The following is a 27,473-nucleotide window of genomic DNA, read 5'->3' as shown; positions in this document are numbered from 1 at the left end:
GCAGAAGATACTGATAAAGATCCTGCTCCTAAGGCTTATTTAACTGTATACAATTTGAGGCATCTTCATTACAACAATGAAAATGAGCACAAAAATGATCATCAGTATCAGGTATTCTAAATCCAACTTTAAACATACCTCTTTCTGCAGGAATTCCTCTCGCATTTGTGAAACCAGGAGGGCTTCCTGATGTCTCTGGTGTTCACTGATTTGTTCTTGCAAATGTTTTATTAAAATCTGTAAAAAGATTTAAAATATTTGTCATTGACATATTCTCATCACAACATACAAAAACCCATACAGGAAAAATGTGCCAGAAATATAATCAGTATGGTAGTACTGTAATTACAGGTGATACATATATTAGCAATACTTTCAGGTGACCTCAATTGTTAAACAACACATCTGTTCTTTTATAACACATGTAAGCAAGTCTCACTCTTCAATTTACTCTCCTCAGTTAGAAAAACATACACTTGAAGATAATCTGAATCCATTAGCACTTCCCACCTTCATTCACGTGTGCCTTTTCCCCCAGATTTTATTGCACAAATATAACTGCAGGCTCAGATCCTCACGGACAGCTTCAGTCACCCAGTATTTGCTGGGCAGCATAAAGCAATCCAGAAGCTGCCTGGAGAGAACTGACGATGACTTCCTCACCCAGGCAAGAGAGGAACTGATTAGAAGAGATCCTCTATTGGGTCTCAAACTCACAGACAAGAAGGGACTCGCAGGAGATGTGAAGGTAAACAACAACAATGGCAGCAGTGATGGTGGAATACAGGATCCTCCAGGTCTAGTAGGAGACCAGTAAATAAGGGTAACCTGGGGGTTAATTCTGAATCCAATCCCACTCAACTTCTTCAACAATAACTTGCACAACAAGGCAGAGAATTCTCCACAAGTTTGCTGATGTGATACAAAACTGAGTGGTTGATGATTGTGCTTTCACAAAGTGACCTGGTCAGGCTAGAGAAATGAGCAGTTCATGGAGGAACACAAATAGTCCTGCTCATGGGACTGGAACAACCCCAGGCACCAGGACATGCTGGGGGCCAACCGCTTGGAAAGCAGCTGTGCAGAAAATAACTTGGGATTCTGGTAGACACCAAGTTAAACAAGGTGACTAGTACATGCTGGGCTGCATTAGGAGTAGTGCCAGCAGCAGGTCAAAGGAGGTGATCCTTCCCCTCTGCTCAACACTGGTGAAGCCACACCTGGAGTCCTGTTCTGGGCTCCCCAGTATGAGAGAGGCATGATAGACTAGAGAGATTCCTGCAAAAGACCACTAAAGATGATGAAGGCATTGCAGTATCTCTGCTATGAGGAAAAGGTGACAGCTGGGACGGTTCGGGGTGGAGAAGAGGAAGCTCAGGGCAGAGGGAATCTCCTGAAAGTTTATCTATACCTGAAGGAAGGGCATACAGAAGAGAGAGTTGGGCTCTGGATAGTGGTGCCCAATGGCAGGACAAGAGGCAAATGGATCAAACTGAAACACAAGATAATCCCTCGCAACATCAGGAAGCACTTCTGTGCTGTGCATGTGACTAAGAACAGGCACAGATGCTGTGTCTCCTCCATGGAGCTCTTCAGAAGTCACCTGGACATGGTCCTGAGTATCCTGCTGAGTGTCCCTGCTTGAGCCAGATGGGCCCAGAAGTCCCTCTGGGTATCAGCCACACTGGGAGATTCTATGAGTACTGAGATACAGGTCTATTTCTGAAACTATACATCCTATTTGAAAATCAAATAAAAGTTACAGCAATCTGGAAACAAACAATTTTAACAGATATCTTTGTGTAATTAATATATCTACTGTGTCTTACCTCTTGTGTTGAAATTCTGCCATTTAGTTCAGCTACTTTGGAAGCAGAATGCTCTTTTGTGTACTGAGAAAGAATCTTCTCTACTTCTCTTTGATGGGAAGCTTTCAGAGCTGCAACATATTCTGCTGTGTCTTCCTGTATCCTGGACGGGAGAAGAAAATTAGATGCATAGAGCAACTACAGATATTTCTCCAAAAATGAGGTGAATTTTCTCACTTGAACACATAAAACATGAAGAAACGTTAGAGCAAGCATGCATTAGAAATATCACAAAAATCTGCAAGAGATACCACCACCATTTACTTTTGCTGCCCTAGAGGGATGACAGGGAGGGAAGCCTACAGTGTTAGATATATATTTCATTCAACTAGAGGCAGCGAGAATACTGAAAGCTCAACCAGTCATCTTCAAAGGGTCCTCTTATGAAAATCAAGGGAGAGAAAGTAGATGTTTTTCAATCGTGGTTAAGCTGTGCTACTTGAGGTATTTATTTTAGAATAGAATGGGTTGTAATCTAAATGTGCCTATCACCTCTACCTTGAATATGAAAGGGAGCTAATGGAAACTCTGAAGGGTAAAGTTTCTACTGCTGGTCAAGTAACTTCCACTGAAAGCATGCCCCAGTTTGAAGGGCAGTATACACACGAAATATGAATACTATACAAAGCATTTAGAATACTATAATTTAGACCAAAATCTTATTACTGAGAGCCATAACAATTTGTAGCACTGATAAAAAGGATTAATACAGGTTTCCCTGTAGGAAAAACTGTGACTGTACACCATTCTGAAAAATCAAAAGAGCAAAAGTGACATTTACAGAGAAGATTGCCCAAGCAGAAGGTAGCTTCACGCATGCATGATCATAATGACTCATCAGCCATCAGCTAAACTAACAAGTTTTTTAAATGAACATGTTGAGCATTTACCTTCGTATATTATTTTCAGAATACGCCAGTGTTGCCTGAGACTTCACCCTCTGCTGGTTCATTTCTAGAGACAATTTTTCTAGCTCCTCCTTCAACCGTGCATTTTCTTGCAGAACTTCCAAGACATTAGAATCAGAAAAGTTATGTGGCTGGTACATTTTGTCATTGTTAAAAATGCCTATAAAGGGTTCGCTGTGGCTGGAATTCCTTTTCTCTGTTGCCATGGTATTCTTTTTCAAGATCTCTTGACAGTTTTCCTTATTATCAGTTTTATTTCTCAAATTATTATCAGACAACATTGCCATTCTTTCTTTTTGAAGTTTCTCTACAGTTTTTGTAAGGTCTTGTATTTCTCTATTTTTTGTGATCAGTTCTTGATTTAGTTTCAGCAGCTTCTCTTTTGTGTTACCTTGTTTCATTTGCCAATCTGTTGACTGTAAGTCTTTATTATCCTTTTTACTTCTGAGTTTTAATTGGGAATTTTGACTCTTGAGGTTTTCAATTTCTGTCTTGAGGTTTTCAACAGTAATCTGATGGGTCGTCTTAAGATTCTGAAGCTGCAGTTCAAGTTCAATAGAATTGGCTTTATCGCTGTTCAGTTTTGGTGATTCACTCTTCCATTTGTAAGCAAGGAGTTGCTCAAGCTCTGCAAGTCTTTGTTCATACTGCATCTGGAGAAGGGATGGGGAAAGGGGAGAGAGGGGAGAAAAAAAAAAGCAGTTGCCTTAACTGTACATTACTAGCTTTTATTGTTCTTTATGTTTGCTGCAAGTTTGAAGCAAGATTTTGTAAGGACACAAATAAGCATTACTAATAACACTACTCATCCAGTACAGAGATTAGCGAAGTTTAATGAGTTTAAGAAAAAAAAAAAAAACACCAACAAAACACACATATATATGCAAAGCAAACCTAAATCTGCTGTAGAACAGAATTACTCAAAACATTTACTACAAATTCATCTTCTACCCACAACAAATACAGTTGCTATGGAAGAGAAAATTAAATTGACAAGAAACTATTTCATTTTTAGGTAATTTTGTTCTGTTCAGATGATACTGACTCAGACAGGCAAATTAGCATTTTATTTTTGTACAGCAAGAAATCTTTATTTCTGTTAAAACTGCCATTACATCTGCCGTGTTTGCAAACATTGTCTTATTTCTCAAAATTGCACTTCATGTTTTTAAAACTATCTTCAATTCTAGCAGGGCAGACTTCTATTTTTGTTTATTTATTTAAATTATGTAAGTATCTATTCAGAGATACGGAATTTTCCTCTATAATAAGCTGAGGAAAATCTATCTCTTAGCCTGGATAGCCTCTAAGGAAAACAGCACGTTACTCGGGTTGGATATTGGATTTTTGGAAAAATTTATTCTCAGAGTGATGAGGCACTGGAATAGACTATCCAGGGAGGTGGTGAAATCACTGTCCCTGGAAGAATTCAAAAACCACATAGTTGTGGCACTTAAGGACATGGTTTAGTGGCATGGTGCTGATGGATCAATGGTTGAACTAGGTGATCTCGGTGCACTGTCTTTTCCAACCTTTATTAACCTATGATTCACATGAAGAAGAGAAGGAACAAGTGATCATCATCGCTGTGCTTTCCTGCTCATTAAGAACCCATGCAGTTCACCTTTCCATGAAATGAAATGCCAGATTTCAGTGCTTCCTAGAACAATTCTTGAAGAGTTGCTATCATATTGTTTAATGGATAAAAAGTTTACTCAAAGTGCCCTGCAGAAATGCCCAGCTGGCAGGAAACCACACTACTGTGCGTACAGCAAGTACAGCTAGGCCCAGGAACTTGTCCTCTCAGTTCTAATACCTGGTTGCACAATTTTAAATGCTCTTTATACCCTATGCTCCAAAAGCACTGAAATTCTGATTATAGATCCTTCAAATGCTTTTTCCTTCAGCGTAGTCTTTGATTTCTGTTTTCACCACTGGTCTTTGGTACAGACCAGCCGCCTTACAACCACTAATTGCAGCGTAGACTACTCAACAAGCCTCCAATTTTTACCTTTATCTTTTGAAATTGTTGTTCCATGGCACGGAGACTTGTTTTAGCTTCATCATCTTTACCTTCAAGTTCTGTTTCCAACTTTTTTATTCTTCTTTCCAAAAAATCAATTGTTTTTGCTTTAGCTGAAAGATCATCAGCTTTCTCAGCAGTAGCAGCAGCATAAATCAAAGCAGGCAAAGAATTTGGATAACGTCTTTTTAGAATGCCTTCCATTTCTTTGATCTATCAAAAAGAAAATTGGCAGAAGTCAAAAAGAAGAAAGTTTTAATGAAAAGCGAACCAAGTGACAGAGCATTAACAAATACAATCCATTAAGTTTGGTGAAAAAACAAGTCAAGATGCACTTATCTGAGAATTTTTGTTACAATGATTTTTTACAGTTTATGTTATTGTTTACAGACAAGTAAGACTCATCATCACTTACTGACTGACCTCTTATACAACATCACATATTTAAAAAGAATACTGTCCTGGTCTTTAGACTCAAACATCTTTTATTTACTTTCTAAGCATTTAAGCTTTATAAAGCCTTTAATGCTGCTAAAATATTTGGTTTTCTTATGGACTTAACATTCACACTTCCACATTCCGCTCTACTTTTCCAGCTGCTTCAGAGAAATTTCATAACAGGAAATTATTCTCCCAGCAACAGATTAAATGTCTTTTTTTCCCCGATCAGTATTTCGCTGCAGGCTCCAAAGCAAACTAACACCTTGTGTGCAAGACTGATAAACGCCCCTTTTTAATCTAAGGCTGAAAGTGCTTTCTGCACTCTATGCATTAGAATGCTGCAGAGACTCTTTTCTATTTGTTCTGCATCCTGGACTCTTCCTAAGCATAGCTGTTACCTACAGAAATTCAGGAAGGCACAGTTCCTCCTGACTTTTTCCTCAGTAGAAACATGGGTTTTAAGATCTCTACTCTCCCAGTTATCATGGCTCTTGTAGGAATTCCAACTCCTACTCTTGAAACAACGTGGCTGAAACTGGTCAGAACCTTAAGAATGTACTGAAGAGACAGTGGGAATCCCAGAAGGAAAACAGGAAGCTTGTACATGCTTTTGCCCTTTTGCTCCTTTCCTAGAAACTGAACAGTAATTTAACATCAACGGATCTCGAAAGGGTATAAGTAAATAGCTTATTAGAACACAGCAGCAAGAGATCCCTTTGTAAATAAGCGATTACAGCTGTTTCTGTTAAGTATTACATTATACAAAAGTTCCTTTGTCACAGGGCTTCATTCAGTGCTTTATCCTTATGAAAACACTATTAAGAGTAAGTGACCTGATCTGAAATGAAGTTAAGTAAATCACAGTTATATTATTACATACTTGTCGTTCAAGGTCCTGAATTCTTTTAGCATCTGCTGCTCTGTCTCTCAAACGCTTCTTTTGTTGCACACACTGATGATCTCCAGCTTCAGCTCTGAGCCTCTCGACCTATCCAATTTATGAAAAAAACCCAAATATACACATTCAGAGATGTTTTCCAGTAGTACGGAGGTAAACATTTCAAATGAACACAGTAACAGAAGTATTCTACGACTTAATAACTGGTAATATCCAGCCCCAGGCTGGATGTGGCTCTCCAGGCTGGATGTGGCTCTGGGCAGTCTGGTCTAGTGGTTGGCGACCCTGCCATAGCAAGGGGGTTGAAACTCAATGATCTTTGAGGTCCCTTTCAACCCAGGCAATTCTATGATTCTGTGAATCTACAATTTCTACAAAAGTAAATTATGAATTATATTATTTTTGTTTCCAGAAGAATCATCAATAAGTGCAATGCAAGCAGAACAGGTTTAAGCATTTTGCACTTGCAATTCTGACTGCGTATAAAGTTATATCTGTTTTGAATATAAAGACACCCACATTTGATTTAAAGGTTTGTTTTTTTTTTTTTTTTTTAAAGGCACGAGCACTATAGAGAACAAAACTACATTCTATTCATCAGCAGAAATCATTCAGTGTTGGCATTTTAAATTAAGCTAAATATTATCACCTCTTGTTTCAGTTTTTCAATTTCTTCTCTTGCATCTTTAAGACGGGCTGCATCTTTATCCAGAAGATCCTGATTTTCTGCATACCACTGAAGCCGCCTTTTTAAATGGAGAATTTCCTGTTTGTACGATTCTTCCATAACTTTAAATTCATAAGACTTCTCACCTACAAGAATAAAACTCTCATAATTACGTGTTGAAAACGTAATACATAATTCAATATATTTGAATGTGTTGGATAGCGAACACTATCCTTCAGCACATTTCATACAAGAGCAAAATCTGGATTCTAAAATGCAACAGTACTAAAAAAACCCAACAAAATCAGAGAATAACAATTCTCTCATATATAGTAATAGTCAATAGTTCACAGTTTACCGCAGGAAGTATTTAAAACAGAATCCCTGTGAGATCTATTCTTGAATACAGTTGTAGTAAACAAATTTTCAGTAATATGGATGACAGAATATAGAGTATATACTTTGATATGCATTGACCATACTCCTCCCACTTAGTGATCAAGCATTTTGAGAAGAGCTCTTGCAGCTCTTAACAGGTGTGATGCTTGATATGGGGAAGTGAAAAAGGTCCAATTTCTGGGCCTCCTGATGGCAATCTGGAAAAAGTTCAGAAAAGGAACAACTCACAAGGCATAAATTAGGGGTAAAAATAGAGCAAAGTCTAATGAGCACATCTAAATGGCAGAGTAAGAGGCAACATAGTAAATCTTTCCTTAGGAACAGAGGTGGCATAGAAGTGGAATTGTTTTGCCCACTGAGAGATGGACAAGCAACCAAGCTTAACAAGCAACAAAGAGTTTGGCTGGATACAAGAAAAGTCTTTCTAATAGAGTGCCAAAGGTACAATAGCCTCTCCTTCACTGTATGTTTTTATTAGAATTTAAACAGTATTTGGAAAAGGCCTATATCACACAATGGCCTGGGTTGAAAGGGACCACAATGATCATCTAGTTTCAACCCCCAAATAGATACATTAGATACATTTCACTAAGTCATGCTATACGAAGCAGCAAGTTTTAGTTACGTATTTTTCTAGTGAAGGAAAGAAGAGGCACAAGTATTCAAGAAAATAAAGGTGTTTTACTTGATGTGGACGTAATCTGGACTTTTGCTAGATCTCTCTCTTTCTTTGCTTGCCCCAGGTCTAACTCAAGAGCTTGTTTATCTTGTTTAAGCCGTCTTATCTCTTCTTGTAATTTAGTTTCTTCCTTCTGAGTTTTAGAGGAAACAATAATATGAGAAAAAACGCACATACACACATACGAAAAATGCTGACCGTGTTTTTTTCACCATAGAATGATTAAATTATGTTTGTACTGAACCACACATTAGTTTTGGCATTATTCTCAAGCCTCGCTACAGCAGAATTTAAGTTAAACACTATAAAATAAAGGTATACCTTTACTAAGTCTTTTTTTTAATAACTGTTGCAGGAGGAGACAACATTACAGATCTACTTTTTGGAGGCTCAATAGAGTAGATGGCTTTACTTATTTTGAAGACTATAGATTGCAGCTTAAATGGACGGATGTATAGTTGACATGTACTGACAACAGCTTATCTTATTACATTCTCTTTCTGTATGTTTTGTGTATGTATTCTCTGTTCAGTTTGAATACGTGTGATCACTAGCAAATTTCAAGACTGAGTAGCTGGTGAGTAGGACAAAAGGTGTCCAGAAAAGCCACTCTCTGGAGATTGAGGCCCTTAGTTATGCAGAGCAGCAACTGGGGTGATGGAATATGTGCATCAGATTCTGGGCCCAGCCATTCTTGGGTTTATACCAAGTGTCCAGGGCTAGCTCCTAGTGGGATCCACATGTGCGCATGCACGTGTGTTAGTGTGCTAGCAAACCCTCTCCTGACCTGCTGAATTGGAGAAGGCCATCTGCACTGCTTGTGTTTCTGTGTTATGAGCAAAGGCATTGGTGTTGTCCAGTTGTCCAGGCTAGACCTAAGGATAGGGAAGTGTAGCAGCAGCACGTATGAGGTTAAAACTAGGGCAGCCCCTGGAGTCTCTCAGACTCAACTCAGAAGTCAGCTGTATCAGACCAGGAACAATGCCACTGGTCCTGAAGCTCCCCATACCATCTACTTAATCAGTTAAAAAACAAAAGAAAATAAAACACCACCACCAAAAAAACCCAAAACCCAATGTGGTAACTAATTAGCACTTTAAAAGAGCAGCGTGTTCAACTATTTTCATTTATATCTACAATATGGAGGTTATATGTTGGTTTCTTGTTTTTCTTTTTTTTTCTTTTTTTAAATCTGAGCATTTGAAGTCCAGTTGTGGCATACACCTACCCGTGCTGCTCGAAGCTCTGAAATCAATTCTGTGAAACTTTGATTTCTTGTTGGTTCAGATTCCTGCACAATTTGTGACTGGATATTAGTCCTTTCTACCTTTTCTCTAAAAAAAGAGAAAAAAAATTATGCAGTATATGCAGTATGGTGACTTGTGTCATGCAAGGGGGTGACAACGGCATACTAAAAACCAAGCACGATATGCTCATGATACTATGAAGTTAATTTGTGGAGGTTCAAACCAAAGAAAGAAGCAGCCACATGACACATCTCTACAGAAAACAGGAAAAAAAAAGAAAAAAAGTAAGTTGGAACCTGGTCACCTTGCACAAACTTTTTTGCTGGAACTACATGAGAGAAGGAAAGAAAATCTCCGCACCAACTGAATTCAGCTCTCCTTGGCAAAGACATCAGAAATGCACACAGTTGCTGATTTTTTTCCTCTCATTATTAACACTGGACACAAATCTGACAGGATCTACAGTGCAGTGAATCTAATGGTTCCTCCACTAAGCAGGTCTCATGTGATTCCTGATCTACTATCAGTGTTTCAATAGCAACCAAACATTTTGACATTTGAGCAGAGACAAAATACCAGACTAATATATGTGTGAAACATTCTGATATGAGCAACAATATTTGAATTCTAACATTGGAATATTTCCCATATGGAAGGCTCTCATGTTCTCATAGCTCTCCAAGATCAGTAAGAAGACAAAGAATTAAGTGTCCATAATCAATGTCAATCTACTGTCAAAAGAAAAACCAAAACCACAAAACCAAGAACCACCACAAAACATGCATCCAACAGACTCTTCACTGATGCTTCATAATCAATAAAAGTAGCTGAAAAATCTAGATACTTTACATCAGATGTTTAATTAAGCCTACCTTAGGGCTATTAATTCAGACATTAAACACTGATTCTCCTTATACATTTGTTCCTCATTTTTTTTGTTTTGGATTTGCAGCTCCTTCATTTGTTTGTATAACCTCTCATTTTCCTGAGACGAGATAGACAAAGTTAACATAGACAAAGAAATTTCATAAACCACTGTTTTACCCAGTTCAATCTATGACTCGCACAGTCTGCCTTCTGAAACACCAAACGTTTTACTATCGAATTTACAAAATGGATATCTTTACACTAAAATATTACACGGTGACCCCTAAAACTTTGTCCAAGCGTCTGCTCCCTCTGAAGAATTAGTCCTCCTGGGTCAGCTCCTTTATGAAGTTATCCCAACTGTATTCCCAAAGCATGCAAGGGATGAGTGCTGATGAGCACCCATGTCTGTCCTGGGAGCACGTATGGTCACTGCTTTGCAACGCCTACAGCTGCATCAACACGACATTGCATGCAAACCATACTAAGAAATACTGAACAGCACCTGGAAAATGATTGAACTCACATATTTTATTTTACAGTTGCAAGTATTCAAAAGGATCATTAAGTCTGTATCATCTATTTCTGCACTTGACTAAGCTTATAAATCAGGCATGCTAACAAGGTTTACTTGCAATCAGCTGCTCCAAATCTGTGAAAAAAAACCCCACATCTTAAAATAGAACCCTCTGGACTTCCAATAACGCTCAAAACCACACGTTTTCTACTACATTTTGGGCAAAAAGTTTAGCTCAAACTAGGTACACATGAAACACTTTTAAAATGCAAAACATATCTGCACCCGTCACACCTAAATTTCATCTGTGTTTTAGATATCGAGACAACTATTTTCAATGGAATAGAAGTAACTGCTTGATAGTTTTCTTTCTGAGATAGGCTAGAAAACAGCATGATATATGCTGTGTGGTATACCTGTTGATAACCTTGAATAATGACCTCTTGATCTTCCATTTCTTTCTGTATTTGTGACAGTTTTTCTTCAGGGACAGGAACTGTTGCTGTATGATGGATCCACCTCTTCTCCTTAGACAGCTCCTCCATGCTTCTCAACTTTCAGAAAGAAATAGACAATAAACACACACTTCCTAGCAGTATGGAATTCTCTACAAGATTACACTCTATATTAGAAATAGGTCAGTACATGTTAAGATATGTAAGCAAACCAATGAGCTAATGTTACTAATGGAGTTTTACAGAAGCCTTATGGAACAAGAGCAAAGTTATAAAAATTTGGGAAAATTTTACAAAACGATACCCTTCCTTTTCTATTCTTATTTATCTGGACAGGAAGGTATAGTGAAGTAACTCTTCAAATATACCACACAGATAAAACACTGCATTGAAAAGTGCATCAAATCAACAAACAGTATCTCAGCATAAATTATTTTCCCTCTTCTCAACAAGTAGTATCCGTTACTCTCTTATCCATTTTGTTTTTCTTTTAAATGCCTTAAGAGCAAGTTAAACCTTTAAATACTAGCATATAAACACAGAAAAACCTGCTGAAGAACTCTCATAATATAAAAAAAATAAGTGAACCCAGGACAATGTAAAAACATTACATCCTAATCACAGTAAATGCAGTAGTGGGTAAATATTTGTAAATACAAATGTAAACACACTATCAGTTTCTATGTGTGGGTTTTCTCCTTATTAACAACTCACCTTAAGTAAGGTGCATTTAATTTTCAGAAGCAACCTGTCTCACTTTCTATACTAGTGGGACACAAAATGATAAAGTACCTTGCTCTGAAGAACATAGTTTTCTTGACCCAGCTGAGAAAGCTCTTTTTCATAGCGTGTTTTCAATTCTGCTATTTTTGTCTCCATTTCTTTCTCCTTTTCTGAAACTGTGCTGGTTAGCTGTTGAATCACATCACGTGCACTGCTCAGGTCCTCCTCAGCAACTTGTGCTCGTCTTAGCAAATGCAGTTCCCTCTCACAACTTTTGACAGGAGAAACTGGTAAATCCTAGCAAAGAGAAATTCAGAGAACCATTACACCAAGTTGATTGTTTATAGAAAACTCATCAGTTTTACTTAACTGGCTTGTCTGGCTCTTAGAAACCATATAAGGCACCTGAAGAGAAAAATCCCATCATTCTTGTATCAAAACATCCTACATATTTTTCCTTTAAGGAATTACTTTCCAATTTCCTAAATACATACAGGGATAACAAAAGAAACTAGAAACAAACACCTCCCATATAAGGGCTACTGTACAGCCACTGGAATTACTCTATCATCCATTTTTTCAAAAAGCAGTAACAATTTAAGCATTCAGTAATACATTTTTATACAATTAATAAGGAAGAAGGAAAATCCATCATGGCACTGCAAATTCAGTCATCCTGGAGAAATGAAAATACTCTATTAGATCATCACTGCAACCCAGATAGAAAAACAAACAGAAGCACCATTTCAGATTCTGAACAGAGTAATTTTTAATAAAAATTTTACTTAGAATTATGTCTATTTTTACAGCAAAATTTTGTTCTAGAAATCAATAAGTATTAAAAGTACATAGAACTACCAAGGCAGTAGACCTATCCAAACTACTAAAAACCAGTCTCATACTTACAGATTCTAAGAGCAAAAACACATATTTGACCAAAGAAGACTTTATTAAATACTTCAGTATTTGTCAATCCTGTTAATACTACTAAAAGTCTTGATAGAACAGGCGTGTAAACCAAGTTGCATACACCATAATTGGGAACATCATTAGTTACTACTTACGTAATGATGCTGTCTGCAAGAATCCACAACTGGGTGTCCAAGATTATGAACAACTGATTGATCAGACATAGCTCTGTTAATACCCTCCTTAGAAGTCTGTTCATTTGCTGCAGATCTTATTGTCCTTGTAGTAAATAAGGCTTCTTCATTTAGGCAGAAGGCAAAACATAACAAAATTAAGCTTAGAATTCAGCGTCCTTGATAAAAACCTATTCATGTGATTCACACATTAAGCAGGCAATTTAAGAGTTCTACAACTTGTATTTCAAATTAAATATAGAAATTTCAGTGCAATGAGACAAAGAAAATGTAGCAATCATCAGTTCCTTATGCGTGTATGGGAACTGTTGAGTCACCAGCTAAATTACTGATTGATCACCTGGGGAAAGCACCGGTCAGCCCTGGGAGCACAGGTGAAGGCAACTCATGTGTGACCAGAAGGGGTGGAGCCTGGCTGCACCTCTCTTAGACCTCATTTAAGGGCTGACTGCCACAGGGAAGGATCTCTTTCTTGAGGTCCCTCCCTGGGGAAGCTTTTCCCTGCAAACCTGGAATCTTCTGACACAGGTAAGCAATCTTTTTCCCTTCCCTTGTAGTACCTTTCTGTTGTGCCAATCCTTCCATTGTATTGATCTGCCCAACTGCTACAATATGCGAGAAAACCTACTACTACCAAAAATGCAAAACAAAAATCAAGAGAACAACTGAGGTAAGTAGCTGGATAATAAATTTCTCATGAAATAAGATTAGTCTTCTGAAATATAGACACTAGCTGCAATTGTAATTTCATTTCTGCCTCTAACAGTTTAATCTAAGAGCTCCTCTGTCAGGATGCCATACATAGAAACAAACAAGTAATGACCATTTTGAAAATGAAATAGCTTTTACAGTGCTTACACCTCTCATATAGGTGCTTCCTTAGTACTGACAGTTAGGGAACTTTGTGCTTCAAAGCCACTCTCCTTAGCTTCTGGGGCCTCCTGTTGCGAGTAACTTCTGAATGTACCTAAAATTACTTTGGATAATGGCTACAGGTGCAGAGAGAAGAGCATGCCTGAGTGAGGCTTAGTGGCCTCATTTTCTCAGGACTTGTCTTTTTCTTCCATCAACTCCATCTCTTTGCACATCTGCCTCATCTCCAGCTCCCCTGCAAAGCTCTAAGGAACAAGGGTCCCATGGTCTGATAGCTGCCATTGAAGCATCACCCTCAGATGGGCAACATAATCCTACACTGGTTTTCTTAACATGACTTGAAGGGTTTTCAAGAGCATAACAAGACAGAAGTGTCCTAAAACCTAGGTGAATAACTTTCCAGATGCCTATGCCTCGCAAACTGGAAATGTGACTTGGTGAAAGATGGTCAGCTTGCGATTTGACTTTCACAGGATTACAGTCCCTTAATGCTACAACAAGAGACATGAACAGAAAAGAGGACTTTATTTTAAAAAATGCTTTCTTTGTATTAATGAAAAACCAAATAAATGAAAGAAGCTGAGAATAATAATTAATCCAGCATCACATGCATAAGTGTGTCAGCAAATCTTTGCATTTACTGTAATGAAACATAGTATATGGGTTCCTATTTTTGAACAGAGCATCTACTGTTGTTTTGGTCATATTGGTGAGCAATAGGTAAGTCTTAAACACAGTGGTAGTTTATATAGAGAAAATCAGAAAAAAAAGAAGTACTCAATCACATTTAGTTTTAAATTTCTTCTATGCCATTTCAAAATGGAAATATATATTTTAAATGTGAACTATGAACAGCAAAGCTCTCTAGCTCTTACAAGTAAAACTTAGACCTCTTAAGATAGAATTACCTTTAGATCTTGCTCTATCTCCAGGACTTCTATATTTCATAATGTTTTTTCTCAAAGTTTCTTTTGGTATTTTCCTATCAGTAGCTGGAATGGACTGCTTTGAGTATGAAGTGGATTTCCCATATCCAGAACTTCTAACCACCCCATGAGGACCATATGAAGACTTCTTTTTATGTAAAGGTGTTGTACTTCTGATATTCTTGTACATTTGTTTAGTTGTTGTTGATTCTGATTTTTCATTCCTCAAGCAAGAGGACTGCAGAACCTATGATAGAGCACATCTGTTTAGAACAGCTTTTAGGGCTTAGTGTGGTCTGAAGTTAGCTTTCACTATTAGAAAAGCACAGAACCAGTTTCCAGAATTATACAGCAACTGAGTAGGAGGGGACGGAAATAAAACAACCATGGGAAATAACTACTTTTAGCCAAATGAATAACTTGAAATTATGAATAATTTATTATGCTTTCCTACTTCAGAAATATGCAAGTATTTTGCACTGGTTCTGTTGGATTGTTCTGTGAAGTTTCATTTTATTACAGGATCTCTAGCTTACCAAAATGGGTAATTTTTCAGGTTATTTGACTGAGAGCTACATCACAGTGAACACAAACTCAGCAATGAAGAGAGGAACAGCAGCAGGCAGAGGAACCCTCCAAAACTTCATTATTAAAAACTAAGTGTACCACAACTTAGACCAGCAAGTGAGAAAGTTTAATCTGTTGACACAGGTAGAAAATCCACCAGGATGAACCAAACAAAGCCCCTCTTCAATGCCTTGCAGGCTGAAGGGGTGATTGCCTAAAGGAATGTGGGCTTAATTTAGGGGATGCAGGGAGAAGAGAATTTGGAGATTGTGGAAATCCTGTACTGAAAATTAGGAGAAGGTGAGAACTAATGGATTAGATAGAAATAAGTGTAGAAAGTAGACAGAAAAGATTAGAGAAGCCAGCCAGGTTGCTGACCAGCATGTTAGTCTGACTAAAAGCCTACATTTGATCAGTCTAATACATGTTCTTATTGAACTGTATCTCTAACCACCCATTCTGTAGGTATGGTCTCAGTTCTGAGTTGTGTGTGTTCCCTTCAGTAGGAAAACATGCTCATATTCAGAACTAGCTTGAGCTGGGGATGTAACTGCAGCAGCCTTGCAGGATTAAGGCTGGGATTCTTCATGTTGTAGTGGACTTCAGTATCATCACATGTGGATACCTCTAAAAATAGCAACATGAAAATTTCAAGAAAAACACTCTTTCTTCCTAGATATCAGAGCATAACCAAATAACAGGCCACCTAAAGTCTTATAACTTATGTGAAAATACATTCAAAATCATATCAAACAGATTTTTGTTACCTGTTCAGTTTTGCTGCCTTGTGAAAGCACACAGTCTTGTATTATCTTTTCACTTAGCACATCAGGTTGTACTTCACTGGTCTGAATTTCTTTCTCAGTCATCCTCTGAAAGCTATCTTCATTTGCAGCTGTCTGCAGAAAGATGCTGTCTTCTCCACTAAATTTTTCAAGTAAGTTTGTCTCCCAAACTGAATTATTTTGGTGCTCTTTATAAGGTAGAAGATTGACAAGTTCATTTACCGTGCTGCCTATCAGCTTCACAGGACTACAAGAGAAAGGAATAAGGTTATGTATATAGAAGATTTTTGCTCTTTACTTTTCTGCCACTGTGGAAAAAGCAGGCCATTTTCCCGTTAGGTAGTCCTGTAAAGACTGGTTGAACTTGAAAGAATCACTAGGCTCTTTTTAAGAACAACCATGCAGACCTAGCTATAAAAATCAAAACCACCGGGCTGAAGAGTCACACTGTGAGAAGATTGTCTCTTGTGGAAGAGCCATTTCTCAGTAGTAACTGGTTTTACAGAGGCACCAAACTGGGCTATAAGATAAACACCTGTAAACATGCAGTCAGTACTAGTAAAACAATGAAGGGTAATTCAGAGCAGAGTATACTTGCCTATTAAATTCCCAGAACCAATCTACTAAGCAAAACCTGTTTTTGACAGCTCCAAGACCGCTATGTTATTTGCTACACACAAGTTGGTGTAAAGCAAAAGGAATTATGGAGCACAGGTTAGTAGGAATTACAAGAGTAAGCAAAGTAAAATGATATGATCTTTTCCCAGACTGTAGAAGTTGGAGAACTAGGACAGGATGTGGGCTGAAACCCACATAGAGGAAAAGGGCCTAATGAGTAGAGGTCCTTAAAAGCAGAGATCTTATTTGTAACAGTTGCCAAGGACTGAGAAAGACTCATCCAAAATGACTTGGCAAATATTGCTTCTTATTGCCTAAATAAAGTTTGGACATGCCCATGACCAATTACTGTATATTCATTTTACAGTTCACTACAAAAGACTGTAATGCCAATGCAAAGCACAATGAAATTTCAGTCTTTAACTTGGGGGGGGGAAGGCAAGTTATTTTGTAAGCTCGTTAACTGTTAGTGGAAAAACAGCTTAAGTTAATAAAAGTCTGAAATAAATACCTTTCAGGTTCCAACTCAAAACTTCTGGCATTATAGGAATCTCCTTTAATAGGTCTCATAAGTTCTCCCACAGTAGGTAAATCTAATTAGTGAAAAATAACAATTGTTTTTCAAAGTTTAGAATATGCATTTGCAAAAAGGACATTTAAATTTATGAAACATTAAGTATTAAAGATATTAATAACTCACTTCACATTATTGCAAAAAAGTATGCTTTCCTTTTGAGGTATTTACCTGTCTCAGTAGTTGAAGTGTTTTTTGAATAGAGATCATGATTTTGTGAAGTCACTTGCACTAAGCATTTTGAGATGGCCAATGAAGAATCATGAAGTTTTTGCTCATCAGTGTCTCCCAAAGACTGATTAATGTGATATGCATGGTGTAAGGCTTCAGTGCCACTGGTAGTCTGTCCATATGAAATACCTGTGGAAAATGCAGTCTCATAACAGATACTATAGGGCTTTCTGCTTAGGAAATAACACCACAATCTGTTTCAGTGACTGGCTCGGGCTATTATTAAGTGAGAACAGTGCTTTCATTTTGGAAAGAGGGAAAAAAATCTCATTTCTACTATAAAAATAAATTATCAAGTTAATTAGTACTTGATATTATTGACTACTGATACCGAATAGACTTATCTACAGTTTGTATGCCTTTCCTGCCCCAGCCCCCAGTATTTTTTTCCTTCTAAAATTGATAGCATATGTGAAACAACTATTTTAATAGATGCTATCACAATGTCATGCTCTGGATATCTCTTTGGGCACAATCACAATATACCGTTGTGTATTTTACAGTTATATTAAACGCTGACAAAGTAAAATTTTAGCTATGGTGAATGGAAGGAGATTATACTTAAAGCAGACTGCAATGGAGAAAGCAATTTTGCAGTAACTAAGGGTCAAGAGGTCTGTTTCTGCTAAGAAGGCAGTTTTTTACTGAAACAGTTCCTCCTCCTCTCAAGATTTGTTAACAAAAGCCAAGGACTTTATGATGACTGACAACCTGAAAACAAATTAAGATATTAAGGAGATGTTTTTTTTTTTCCAAAACAGCCTTTACCTGCTTCATTCATTTCAATTCCACTAACTTCTTGAGGAAGATCATGCTCACTTGGAGCTACACCTGATGTTTCAGCAGCCTTCTGAAGTTCTGTAGTTGAATCTTGTGAATCAAGTAGTACAACTAAAGCCAAGAAGATAAGGGTTAAAGAAAACACATTTTTCCTATTTATAGTCTATCTATGCTACAGAACATTATCCTAATGCTCTAAGTGTGCAAAAAAAATGCCATATAGATAACTACAATGCCATTAATGCTACAACTCTGAATACAAGCATGAGAACTACTAACAAGAAAAATAAAACTTACATAGATTATCACTTTGAAGTGCTAATAGATTTATTTTTAACCATTTCAGTCTAACAGATTTCCAGTAGAACACAATAATATTAGGCTTAAAGTGTCAAAATAATAAATTCAGATGAAAAAGTCTCAAAAAGGTACATTTAGTATTCTTTCAGTGATGAAAGATTATATTTTACCTTTAGCCAGCATGCCCGTGTTTGGTTCCTACAGAAAACAAACAAAACAATAGCACTTTTTGAATTTCAGGAAAAAAAAATCCATACAGACTTCAAAAGCTGGTCCAAGAATCTATGAACTAAAGCAGCTCTTGGTGCTTCAAGCATGTGCACTTTCCTAAAGCTCTCCTCTCTCAGCATTCTGTACTCCAAAAACCCTCTTACAAGTGACTGGGATCTAAATGCTACTCTGCATAAATGAAATAACACTTTTTACACCTTCCTGGTTCACTTCTATCAGTGGAGATTTTGTACTCTCTGTCCAAACTGCTTCTCCATACAGATCTGAGGGGTCTGTGTCATTTGCTGGTGTAGACCACTCTAATAGCTCCAAGAGACAGATTCATCAACAGTCATCCTGAGGCTGAGGCTCCAGACAGAGCTCATTATTTCAGGACTCTCAATACAGTTGAGAATTTAAAAGACCAGTAACCAGGCAACTCTGAGGAAATTAACGCTTACAGTGACATGTCACATGGAAGTGTATATCCTTAATAAAACAATATAGACTCATGACCACTATATTCTTTTGGATAGTACATACAGTATGAGTTTAATATATTAAATATTGCAGAAGTTTTACAATTCATGAAGTAATATAAACATTTGCTACGTTTACACTTCTCTTGAGCACTTAAACTCCTGACATATTTTGACTTACCTGACTTTCTTCAATTTTAAAGGCAGGATTAGCATCTGTTTCTTCTTCAAAATCTTCACTGTAGCTGCCTGAAGAGTAAAATAAACATCAAACAGATGGAATATCCAGGGAAGATAAAACAGCAGGGGGAAAGCTATTTCCCCTCCCCAATCTCTAGGCTAAGAACATCTACTGCTGCTAATACTATTTTTGAGAAACAGCAGTTTTGATACTGTGCATGGTACAAAATCTACAGAAAAAATCACACGTAACATCTCCAAATTAAATTGAAGCTTGCCTTATGACCAGATATACATCATCTCTGTCTCTTTATGCCCTACCTGAATTGACCCTTTAAAATAAATAAATAAATATTCTCCTACTTTGGGGTGAAATGATGCAAAGCTACAAAGTCACCATAGCATCTCCACTGTAACTACCATGACTACTTGAGATCTACAGAGAAATCAGGCTTCCAAGGAGAAAAGATTTCCTATGATTTACAAATAAACCCTCTTAACATTTGGGAAATGTAAGCTCTATCAGAATCTCGAAACGAGATCAAACTCAGATGTGAACAAAAATACAGAAGATGATAGCTGAAACACTGCAGTACCTCAAACATTAAGAGCTATTACAAAGTCAGGGCCAGGTGTTTTTGTAAGTCTTTGATGAACAGATTTATTCTTTTTTTCCTATTTCTCTTTCCAGCATTGTTCACAATGCATTAAAATCCATTTCAAAAATAAAAAATTAAAGTCAAAAGCAAACCCCTAAGTTCACCTATCTGCACACAGCTGCACAGATATACTGTGTAAAGCTGATGCAAAAAGTAGGTATATTCAGATCATTAATATGAAAATTATATTAACTTTCAGATCAACCTAAGCTTTAACCCACAGCAGCAGGGAGATAGAGAAATAGAAGTCAGCTGCCTTACATATCACATTGAAAAAGGTTCACTGAGGATGCTGGCCGATCCTGTGAACCTGAAAGCTAGCAAGTGCTAAGCTGTTTTCTGCAACGCTGAGAATAAAACAAGCTAAAAGTCTGTAGTATCATTTCCCCTTTCCAGACCTTTAAATTATACCCCACTATAATACAAAAAGTGTGCTTTCCACTGATGCCCTGCTATGAAGGCTTCACATTGGAATTGCAGTACTAATCCACAGATTGCATTACTGCTATTGTTTAATGAATCTCTCATAATTAATAGCATAGACAGTAAAAAAGATAATAATAAAAATTTTAAAAAAGCAAGATTTTTCAAGTGAACAGCTTAGAAACCATTACCACATTTCTCTTCAGGTGTGGATTCCAGTTCTTTTTCACTTCTTTCATTTCTAAGAAACAAAATACAATTTTTACCATCTTTCTTGGAGAACAAGTATATGTATATTTTTAACTTATAAAAACTTTACTGGTATTGCTAGTCCTAACAAGTATCAGAAACTAGAATTTGTCCATCAGATTAAACATAGGTAAGAAAGGTAAATGTTAGCAGTTATTAAAATAAATACTTATATTTTTAAAACTCTCCATATTTGAAATTCTCAATCTAACCCCTTAAAATCACTTCCTTTCTACATTCCCTGACATCTACACCAGATTCTTGGTGAAAGATTTATCAGATTTGCTTCTTGTTTTGACATTGTAAATCTGCATTAACAAAAAATAAAAGACAAAAACAAACAAAAAACAACCAATGAACAAAATACACTCTCCTTTCCTTCCCCTTTCCAGAACTCTGACCTTCCAACTGTTACAGTTCTTAACTCTTGTCATTCAGTTACACTTTACTACTACCTGTGAATATTGAGCTGTACTGAAGATGTATACCTTCATCCATCATCAAGCCATGCCTTACTTCTTTCTCTTATTTATTAAGATCACTTCTGTCCTTGTCTTCAAAAACAAAAACCACTACCCACACCCAAAGAAACCCATAGAGGATCTTGTCCCACCGAATCTCAGCAGTCATTGTACTCAGATACCCAGGTCACACATGCCCACAACGTAGTCTACAACTTTTCTTCCCTCCAAATTACCGTACAAATGGTTCCAGTATTACAGAATCGCTGGAATTCAGCTCTTTATTTAATCTTGAATAATCAATAGGTGAGGAAGCTTCTTGTTCAAGTTTAGCAAAAAAGATCTCTTTTTCCTCTTGTTCTTCCAAGGTATCCAATCCAACTCCTGTATTACTTTGATTAGGACCAGAAGCTACAAAGGAATCTAAATGTGAAAACACAGAATAATAACAGACAGACTCATAAAAGCTTACCAGTATCAAATTAAGACAAACTAGTTTAAAGAGTCTTCATAAGATGCTTCAGAGAGAAATGAAGGATCCCAACTTGTAATAAAATAGAGGAAATTGTTTGTAATAACAACTTGGCTTTAGACCTACTTAACATGAAACCGCTGCACTCCCCATTCTCACCATTTGTTTCCAGGCTGTCTCTACTTAATGAGAAAGTGACTCCATTACTCTTCTGAAGCTGCATCTTTTCTGGATGCATATTCTCATCAGTTTCCTCCGTAAGCTGCAAAGCCTTCTTGATAATGCTTTCTCTGGCTTCAAGGATTTCTAGAAGGAAAGTTGCAAAGTTTCTGACTATCATCTAAAAGCTGTTTGTATGACACTTCAGTCATCTTCCAGAACTGCTTTTTCTTTTCTTTTATTTGGGATCTTGTTACAGCTACAAAGATGCACACTCACAGATCATGTTCATCTAGCTTCAGTTTCTATTATCCATTAACCCTATTTAATTAGTTTATTAGTCTATGGTATACATGGGATAAATACAACAACTGTAAAAACTGACTAACACTACTCATGGAGAACTATTAACATTTATTTGGTAAGAAAACCCAGAAGCTAACATTGCTCTGTTACAAGCCTATTAATTTTCTTTAATCTACTATCCCAGAGAAAGCGTCAGACTTTGGCAAATTGCAGCCATTGCTTCAGCAGATATGTTTGCTGCAAATCAAATGTTCTGGGAAAAAAAAACAAACAAACAAAAAAAGCAAAAAAAACCCATTTTTTTTAGAGTTCACTGACCAACACACCTTCTGTATGCTTTTGAACTGCATCACGCAGTTGCTCTCCTTACTGTAACTTCAATTCTGAGAGGATTCGGCACCACTGTTATTAGCTTATGTGAAAATTCTGCTTTCAAAAAGAATGCTGACATATTTCATAATGCTTCCATTATTGGCTTTGTTTTTGATAACAGAATCATGGAATGGCCTGGGTTGAAAAGGAGCACAATGATCATTGAATTTCAACCCCCCTGCTATGTGCAGGGTCACCAACCACCAGACCAGGCTGCCCAGAGCCACATCCAGCCTGGCCTTGAATGCCTCCAGGGATGGGGCATCCACAACCTCCTTGGGCAATCTGTTCCAGTGAGTCACCACCCTCTGTGTGAAAAACTTCCTCCTAATATCCAACCTAAACCTCCCTTGTCTCAGTTTAAAGCTATTCCCCCTTGTCCTATCGCTATCCACCCTCACAAACAGCTGCTTCCCCTCCTGTTTATAAGCTCCCTTCAAGTACTGGAAGGCCAGAGTGAGGTCTCCCCCAAGCCCAGTTCCCTCAACCTTTCTTCCCAGGAGAAGGTTTTGGAGTATCTACTTCTTTACAGAAAACTAAATGCTAAATATTGCAGTAAATTACTAGCTAAATAAGCCAGATCTAGTCCCTTCTGCTTGACCCTGAAACACAAACTTCTAAGCTGAAATTCTTAAAGAGATTCTCTTAGGATGTAGGAAGAAAAGCTGCTCATGTATTTTATTCAGTGACATATGAGATGACTTCACAGCCCTCACAGAAGGGAGCAGAAACCACATCTGTCTTTTCCAACATGAATCCCCAGTCAGCAAAATAAAAAAGGAGATGCATACATCAATAACTACAGATCAAGAGCACTAAACAAGTCTTCCATGTGCTGATCAAGTGCTCCAGTTCTAAGTTATCACCCTGCCCTTGTACAACTAAGTTATTCAAAGAAATGCCATATTCACCTACATGAAAGACATTTTGCTACTACACTGAAGATGATAAAATGAAAAATTCAAGGTGTTGTACAGAAGATCAAAGCACAAACAGTCCATCTCTGATAGCCAAATGCAGTAATTTAAAGTACAAGGGTTGCTCTGAAAGTTATGCCTCCTATTTTATGATGGCCCATGATGACAGAGGTGGATGCTGGGGGTATGGCAGTAGAGGCTGAACCTTCCCGCCAATACTCTGTTACATTTTGTTGCTGTCTGATAGATGGCAGCAGAGAGGCAGTCTCATAAAATGGTATCTGACATAGAAGTGCATATACAGCAAAGGCGCATCACTGATTTCCTCCATGTGGATACAACAGTACCTGCTGACATTCACTGACACTTGCTGAATGTTTATGGAGACCAAACAGTGCCTGTGAACACAGTAAGGTGGTTGGTGGTGTGTTTCAGCAGCGGCAACAGTGAGTCACCTCCGTGGGTGCAGATTCTGATGAGTGCAGCATGCAGGCTCTTGTTCATTGCTGGTAAAAATGCATAGCTAACAGTGGTGATCATACTGAAAAATAGCGTTTTGTAGCTGAGAATTTGCTCTATCAAGCAGTATGATAGAATCATAGAACTGCTCAGGTTGGAAAAGATCTTAAAGATCAAGTCCAACCACAGCCTAACCATCCTACCCTAACTCTATTGTTATGCTCTTCATTGTAGTTTTCATGGAGATAAATAGGAGGCAATACTTTTGGAGCAACCTATGCAATTTACCCAGATGGTGCTTTATTCTAGTTATCAAGACAGCAAATAGGACCCTGTTTTCAGCCAGCTCACAAGTTGTTCTACACAGCTTCACATTAGCTGCAATCTCACCAGATCTCCAAGACCCTACTTTTCAATGAGAGTATGTTAGCAGAGGCAAAGATAAGCTGTCACAGCTCTTCTACATAAGATTTACATGAAGAGAGACAGGAATATTCAATTACACAGACAAAAATAACCTTCAGTGGAACAAGATTTTAAAGAAAAGCAATTTCCTTAGTTTCATTTTAGCTGTCTTAAACTCAGTGAACCAACAGACTTGCACCACTCTTAAGTTTTCATGGGTTTTCAGTAAGCTAATATATTGAAGTATTTTTCTAGTTCAAACCAGATCAGAACTTTTTGGTGGGAAAGCACTTTCTACTACAATCTGAAAATGCTGTTTTACAGCCACTGAGTTCTGTAACTCAGCCAACTCCCATCTCCCAGACACGTGTACCACATTACATAGGGATACATACTACTGTTGCTACTGAAGACAAGCACATCTTTTTCTAGCCCCATGCTATTGGAACTCTGAGAAACCTACCAAACCTGGAAAAAATATCAACTTAGTTGGATTTCAAAGTCTCTTTTTTCACATTCATTTTGGGCTGCTTGTATTTGTCAACCCTTGTGAAAATTACACTTTGGAGCAGCAGTTTCATATCACTACCCTTATACTTGTGCTCTCAAATCCTGCACTATTTAATAACACTCATAATACGTGGTAGTCTTTAAATACTTGCTCCTTAAAATCAATTAAAATGAGAACCTAAGTTGCACTTAGTTTGTATTACAAGTTGCACTTGTTTCTATTACATTGGCCAAGGAAAATATAAGAATATAAACACCAAGCACTCAAACCTACATATAACAATAAACATCCATTTAAAATCCAACTTTTCATTCTTAAGCTGAGCAGGACTTACAGAATTGAGCATTTTTAACTTTCTAATATCACATAAAACACAATAAATTTGTTACCCTTAGGACTGTCTGAACCATCAGAAGTGAGGCTTCCTTCTTCTTTGTTTAAATACGAATCTTTCTTGTTCTTATGAAATTTTTCCAGCACTTTGAATTTAGACAAAGCCTTGCTCCGAGACACACTGGAAGAAGGTTTAGGGGCAACTACTTTTAAGTGTACACAAACATTTATGAGTTTTAATGCACAGTGGACAGGGAATACAGAAAAATAAGGTGTGAGACACTTGTGAAAATACAACTCAATTTTTTTGTAGATTATATAACTACAAAATTGTAATTAATTCAAAAACTAAAGAGTTGGTACTTATCAATTCTGAAACTAGAAGTATCTGCTGTCTTTATTTAAAGAGTAGAAAAAAACCAACAAATTGCTAACTAGTTCTTACTCCATATATACTTTGCATTCAAATAGACTGTCCTAGGAGCAAAATATGTACATTACTTGAAAACAAACAACAAAAAAAATTAACACAGCTGTTTTAACAACATAAGCCATTTGTACTACAAATCTCAAAAGAAAGCATCTAGATCGGTTAAAAGAAAAGCAGAAAAACTTAGGTAGATAAGATGTGAATGATGTGCAGCAGAGGCTGCCTGGGGAACGTAGCCAAGTACTTCTGTTGTCTAGAAACAGGACTGGGGGAGATCTGAACCATACAGAATGACTGGGCTGGAAGGGACCTCAAAGATCACGTTGTTTTTCCAACCAGAAGCTAGCAGAAATTAGAAACAGATAAGATGACTAAAGGAAGTTGGTGAGCATCTGACAGATGCAAGGTAAATGTCAAAATATAAAAAATACAAAAAAAAACCCAAACACTTTCTGATACAACACCTAGGTTCTTCATTCCCGTGACTGATGTCCACTAGTGAGGCATCACTTCTCTAGCTTCATATTCTCCCATATCTACTGAGAAACCAGAAGAGCTGACAGCATGCAGTCTGTTGGAAGCAATGCAAAAACCCAAGGTCTTTCAAAACAGTAATTTGAAATAACTGCTAACCTCTTGCTCCTATGGCTCATATTTCAAATATTCAGCCTAATTCAAGGCACAGAGTCAACTTTTGTGTTTATCTCCCAGACCGAGATGCTTTATATCTATTTTGTGCAAAGGAGGCTTAGGAAAACAGGACATACACTCTATAAAGGTAACATAAGGAAAACGTTCTATCAGCTACACAGTCACAACCATCATCTAAAGATCAAGTGCCAAATATTTCTTTGTCATAGCTTTCCAAAATATTATTGAATCTTCTTGAATTCAACACCAAAGCAGTATTTAACCTTATACATCACAATAATTGCTATTATACTTTACACATATGTATTTCACAGAGCAACAATTAGAATTCTTAATTATTCTTTGGAGTTTCTCCTCAGATAGCATGAAGATAGTTACTTAACCTAACAGGTTGAATGTGATATTACATCAATTAAAATAATCCAGCAGATTAAAAAAATTGAATTTGTCATTAAGACAAACTGTACTGTTTCCATTTCAGGGGCAGCATGCACAGAGCAACCCACTGCTCAGCAGAGGGAAAATAATCAGATCAACAGAAAGTACATGTAATACTTATGCAGATTAGAGTCTTAAATCAAATAGAGCAGTGAATATTAATATTTTTTGAGTATGAAATACAGAGAAGATATTTTCTGTTTACTAACCATACTGATCTTAGTTAAGACTCAGTTATTTTCCTCCACCGTTTCCTTATATTCAATACTGTCTGTCTGCCTACATCACTACTGACAGTGATATATGATGCAGCAACAGTTAAACAAAACTTCACACACTTACTGTTTTATTCTGGGAATGACAAATCAATAATTAAGTGGCAGCTTGCTTTCATGAGAAAACTATGGCCAAAAATCCTGCAAAGGATTTTCTACGGGAAAAGCACTAGTAATATAAGGCTGATATTAAATTAACTGAACAAAACATTTAATAAAATACCAGACTGGAAATCTGAACGAGGAATCTTTTGTTCACTATTCTCCACTACTTCCTCATGGCTCTCCATCCTTTCCTTCTCATTTCTCAGTTTAACAAATCTTGTTTGGAAATCTTGAAAAGTGAGACAAACAGCAAGAAGAGACAGGCAAGTGTTAAGACAGGACAGGAGTTCCGATTATCCAATTTATCTTCATCATTTAAATGACAAAAGCAAATAGACATTATAGTAGCTAGAGGAAGGTCTTTAACTTGTCAAATATAGAAGACAGTATTCTGAATCATAATTTATACATTTCAGCCCAAAGCTGAAGAACAGACTTCAAACGTGTCTAGGATAGTAAGCAGAGTTATTTGAAATTGTACTTTATTCTACTTAGCTAAATGAATAGAAGTAGTTTACTCAGGTTACTAT

General features: G+C 37.1%; 1 protein-coding gene across 8 annotated transcripts in view; it reads right to left on the bottom strand.

Moving 5' to 3' along the window:
• Nucleotides 1-27,473, bottom strand: part of CEP162 (centrosomal protein 162) — a 47,419-nt gene that overhangs the window by 6,566 nt on the left and 13,380 nt on the right. For 2 of the 8 annotated variants that reach the window (XM_040697938.2, XM_040697937.1), the window contains exons 5-27: nucleotides 27,062-27,172; nucleotides 21,742-21,888; nucleotides 21,347-21,533; nucleotides 20,592-20,641; nucleotides 19,320-19,387; nucleotides 18,620-18,647; nucleotides 18,138-18,260; nucleotides 17,310-17,498; nucleotides 17,076-17,157; nucleotides 15,929-16,193; nucleotides 14,577-14,841; nucleotides 12,757-12,899; nucleotides 11,762-11,989; nucleotides 10,931-11,068; nucleotides 10,003-10,115; nucleotides 9,112-9,217; nucleotides 7,890-8,016; nucleotides 6,788-6,951; nucleotides 6,121-6,228; nucleotides 4,788-5,012; nucleotides 2,759-3,429; nucleotides 1,830-1,971; nucleotides 139-237 (exon numbers count right to left, since the gene is read on the bottom strand). In XM_040697938.2, coding sequence (XP_040553872.1) covers nucleotides 139-237; nucleotides 1,830-1,971; nucleotides 2,759-3,429; nucleotides 4,788-5,012; nucleotides 6,121-6,228; nucleotides 6,788-6,951; nucleotides 7,890-8,016; nucleotides 9,112-9,217; nucleotides 10,003-10,115; nucleotides 10,931-11,068; nucleotides 11,762-11,989; nucleotides 12,757-12,899; nucleotides 14,577-14,841; nucleotides 15,929-16,193; nucleotides 17,076-17,157; nucleotides 17,310-17,498; nucleotides 18,138-18,260; nucleotides 18,620-18,647; nucleotides 19,320-19,387; nucleotides 20,592-20,641; nucleotides 21,347-21,533; nucleotides 21,742-21,888; nucleotides 27,062-27,172 — 3,779 coding nt within the window. The remainder of the gene's footprint in view (nucleotides 1-138; nucleotides 238-1,829; nucleotides 1,972-2,758; nucleotides 3,430-4,787; nucleotides 5,013-6,120; nucleotides 6,229-6,787; nucleotides 6,952-7,889; nucleotides 8,017-9,111; nucleotides 9,218-10,002; nucleotides 10,116-10,930; nucleotides 11,069-11,761; nucleotides 11,990-12,756; nucleotides 12,900-14,576; nucleotides 14,842-15,928; nucleotides 16,194-17,075; nucleotides 17,158-17,309; nucleotides 17,499-18,137; nucleotides 18,261-18,619; nucleotides 18,648-19,319; nucleotides 19,388-20,591; nucleotides 20,642-21,346; nucleotides 21,534-21,741; nucleotides 21,889-27,061; nucleotides 27,173-27,473) is intronic. The other 6 variants (XM_015284712.4, XM_004940400.5, XM_040697939.2 and 3 more) reach the window with 5 other exon arrangements.

The sequence above is a fragment of the Gallus gallus genome, chromosome 3 (assembly GCF_016699485.2).
Source record: "Gallus gallus isolate bGalGal1 chromosome 3, bGalGal1.mat.broiler.GRCg7b, whole genome shotgun sequence".
Taxonomy (NCBI): domain Eukaryota; kingdom Metazoa; phylum Chordata; class Aves; order Galliformes; family Phasianidae; genus Gallus; species Gallus gallus.
Note: the sequence above shows the minus strand (reverse complement) of the source record. Positions and strands in the feature narration are given on the sequence as shown.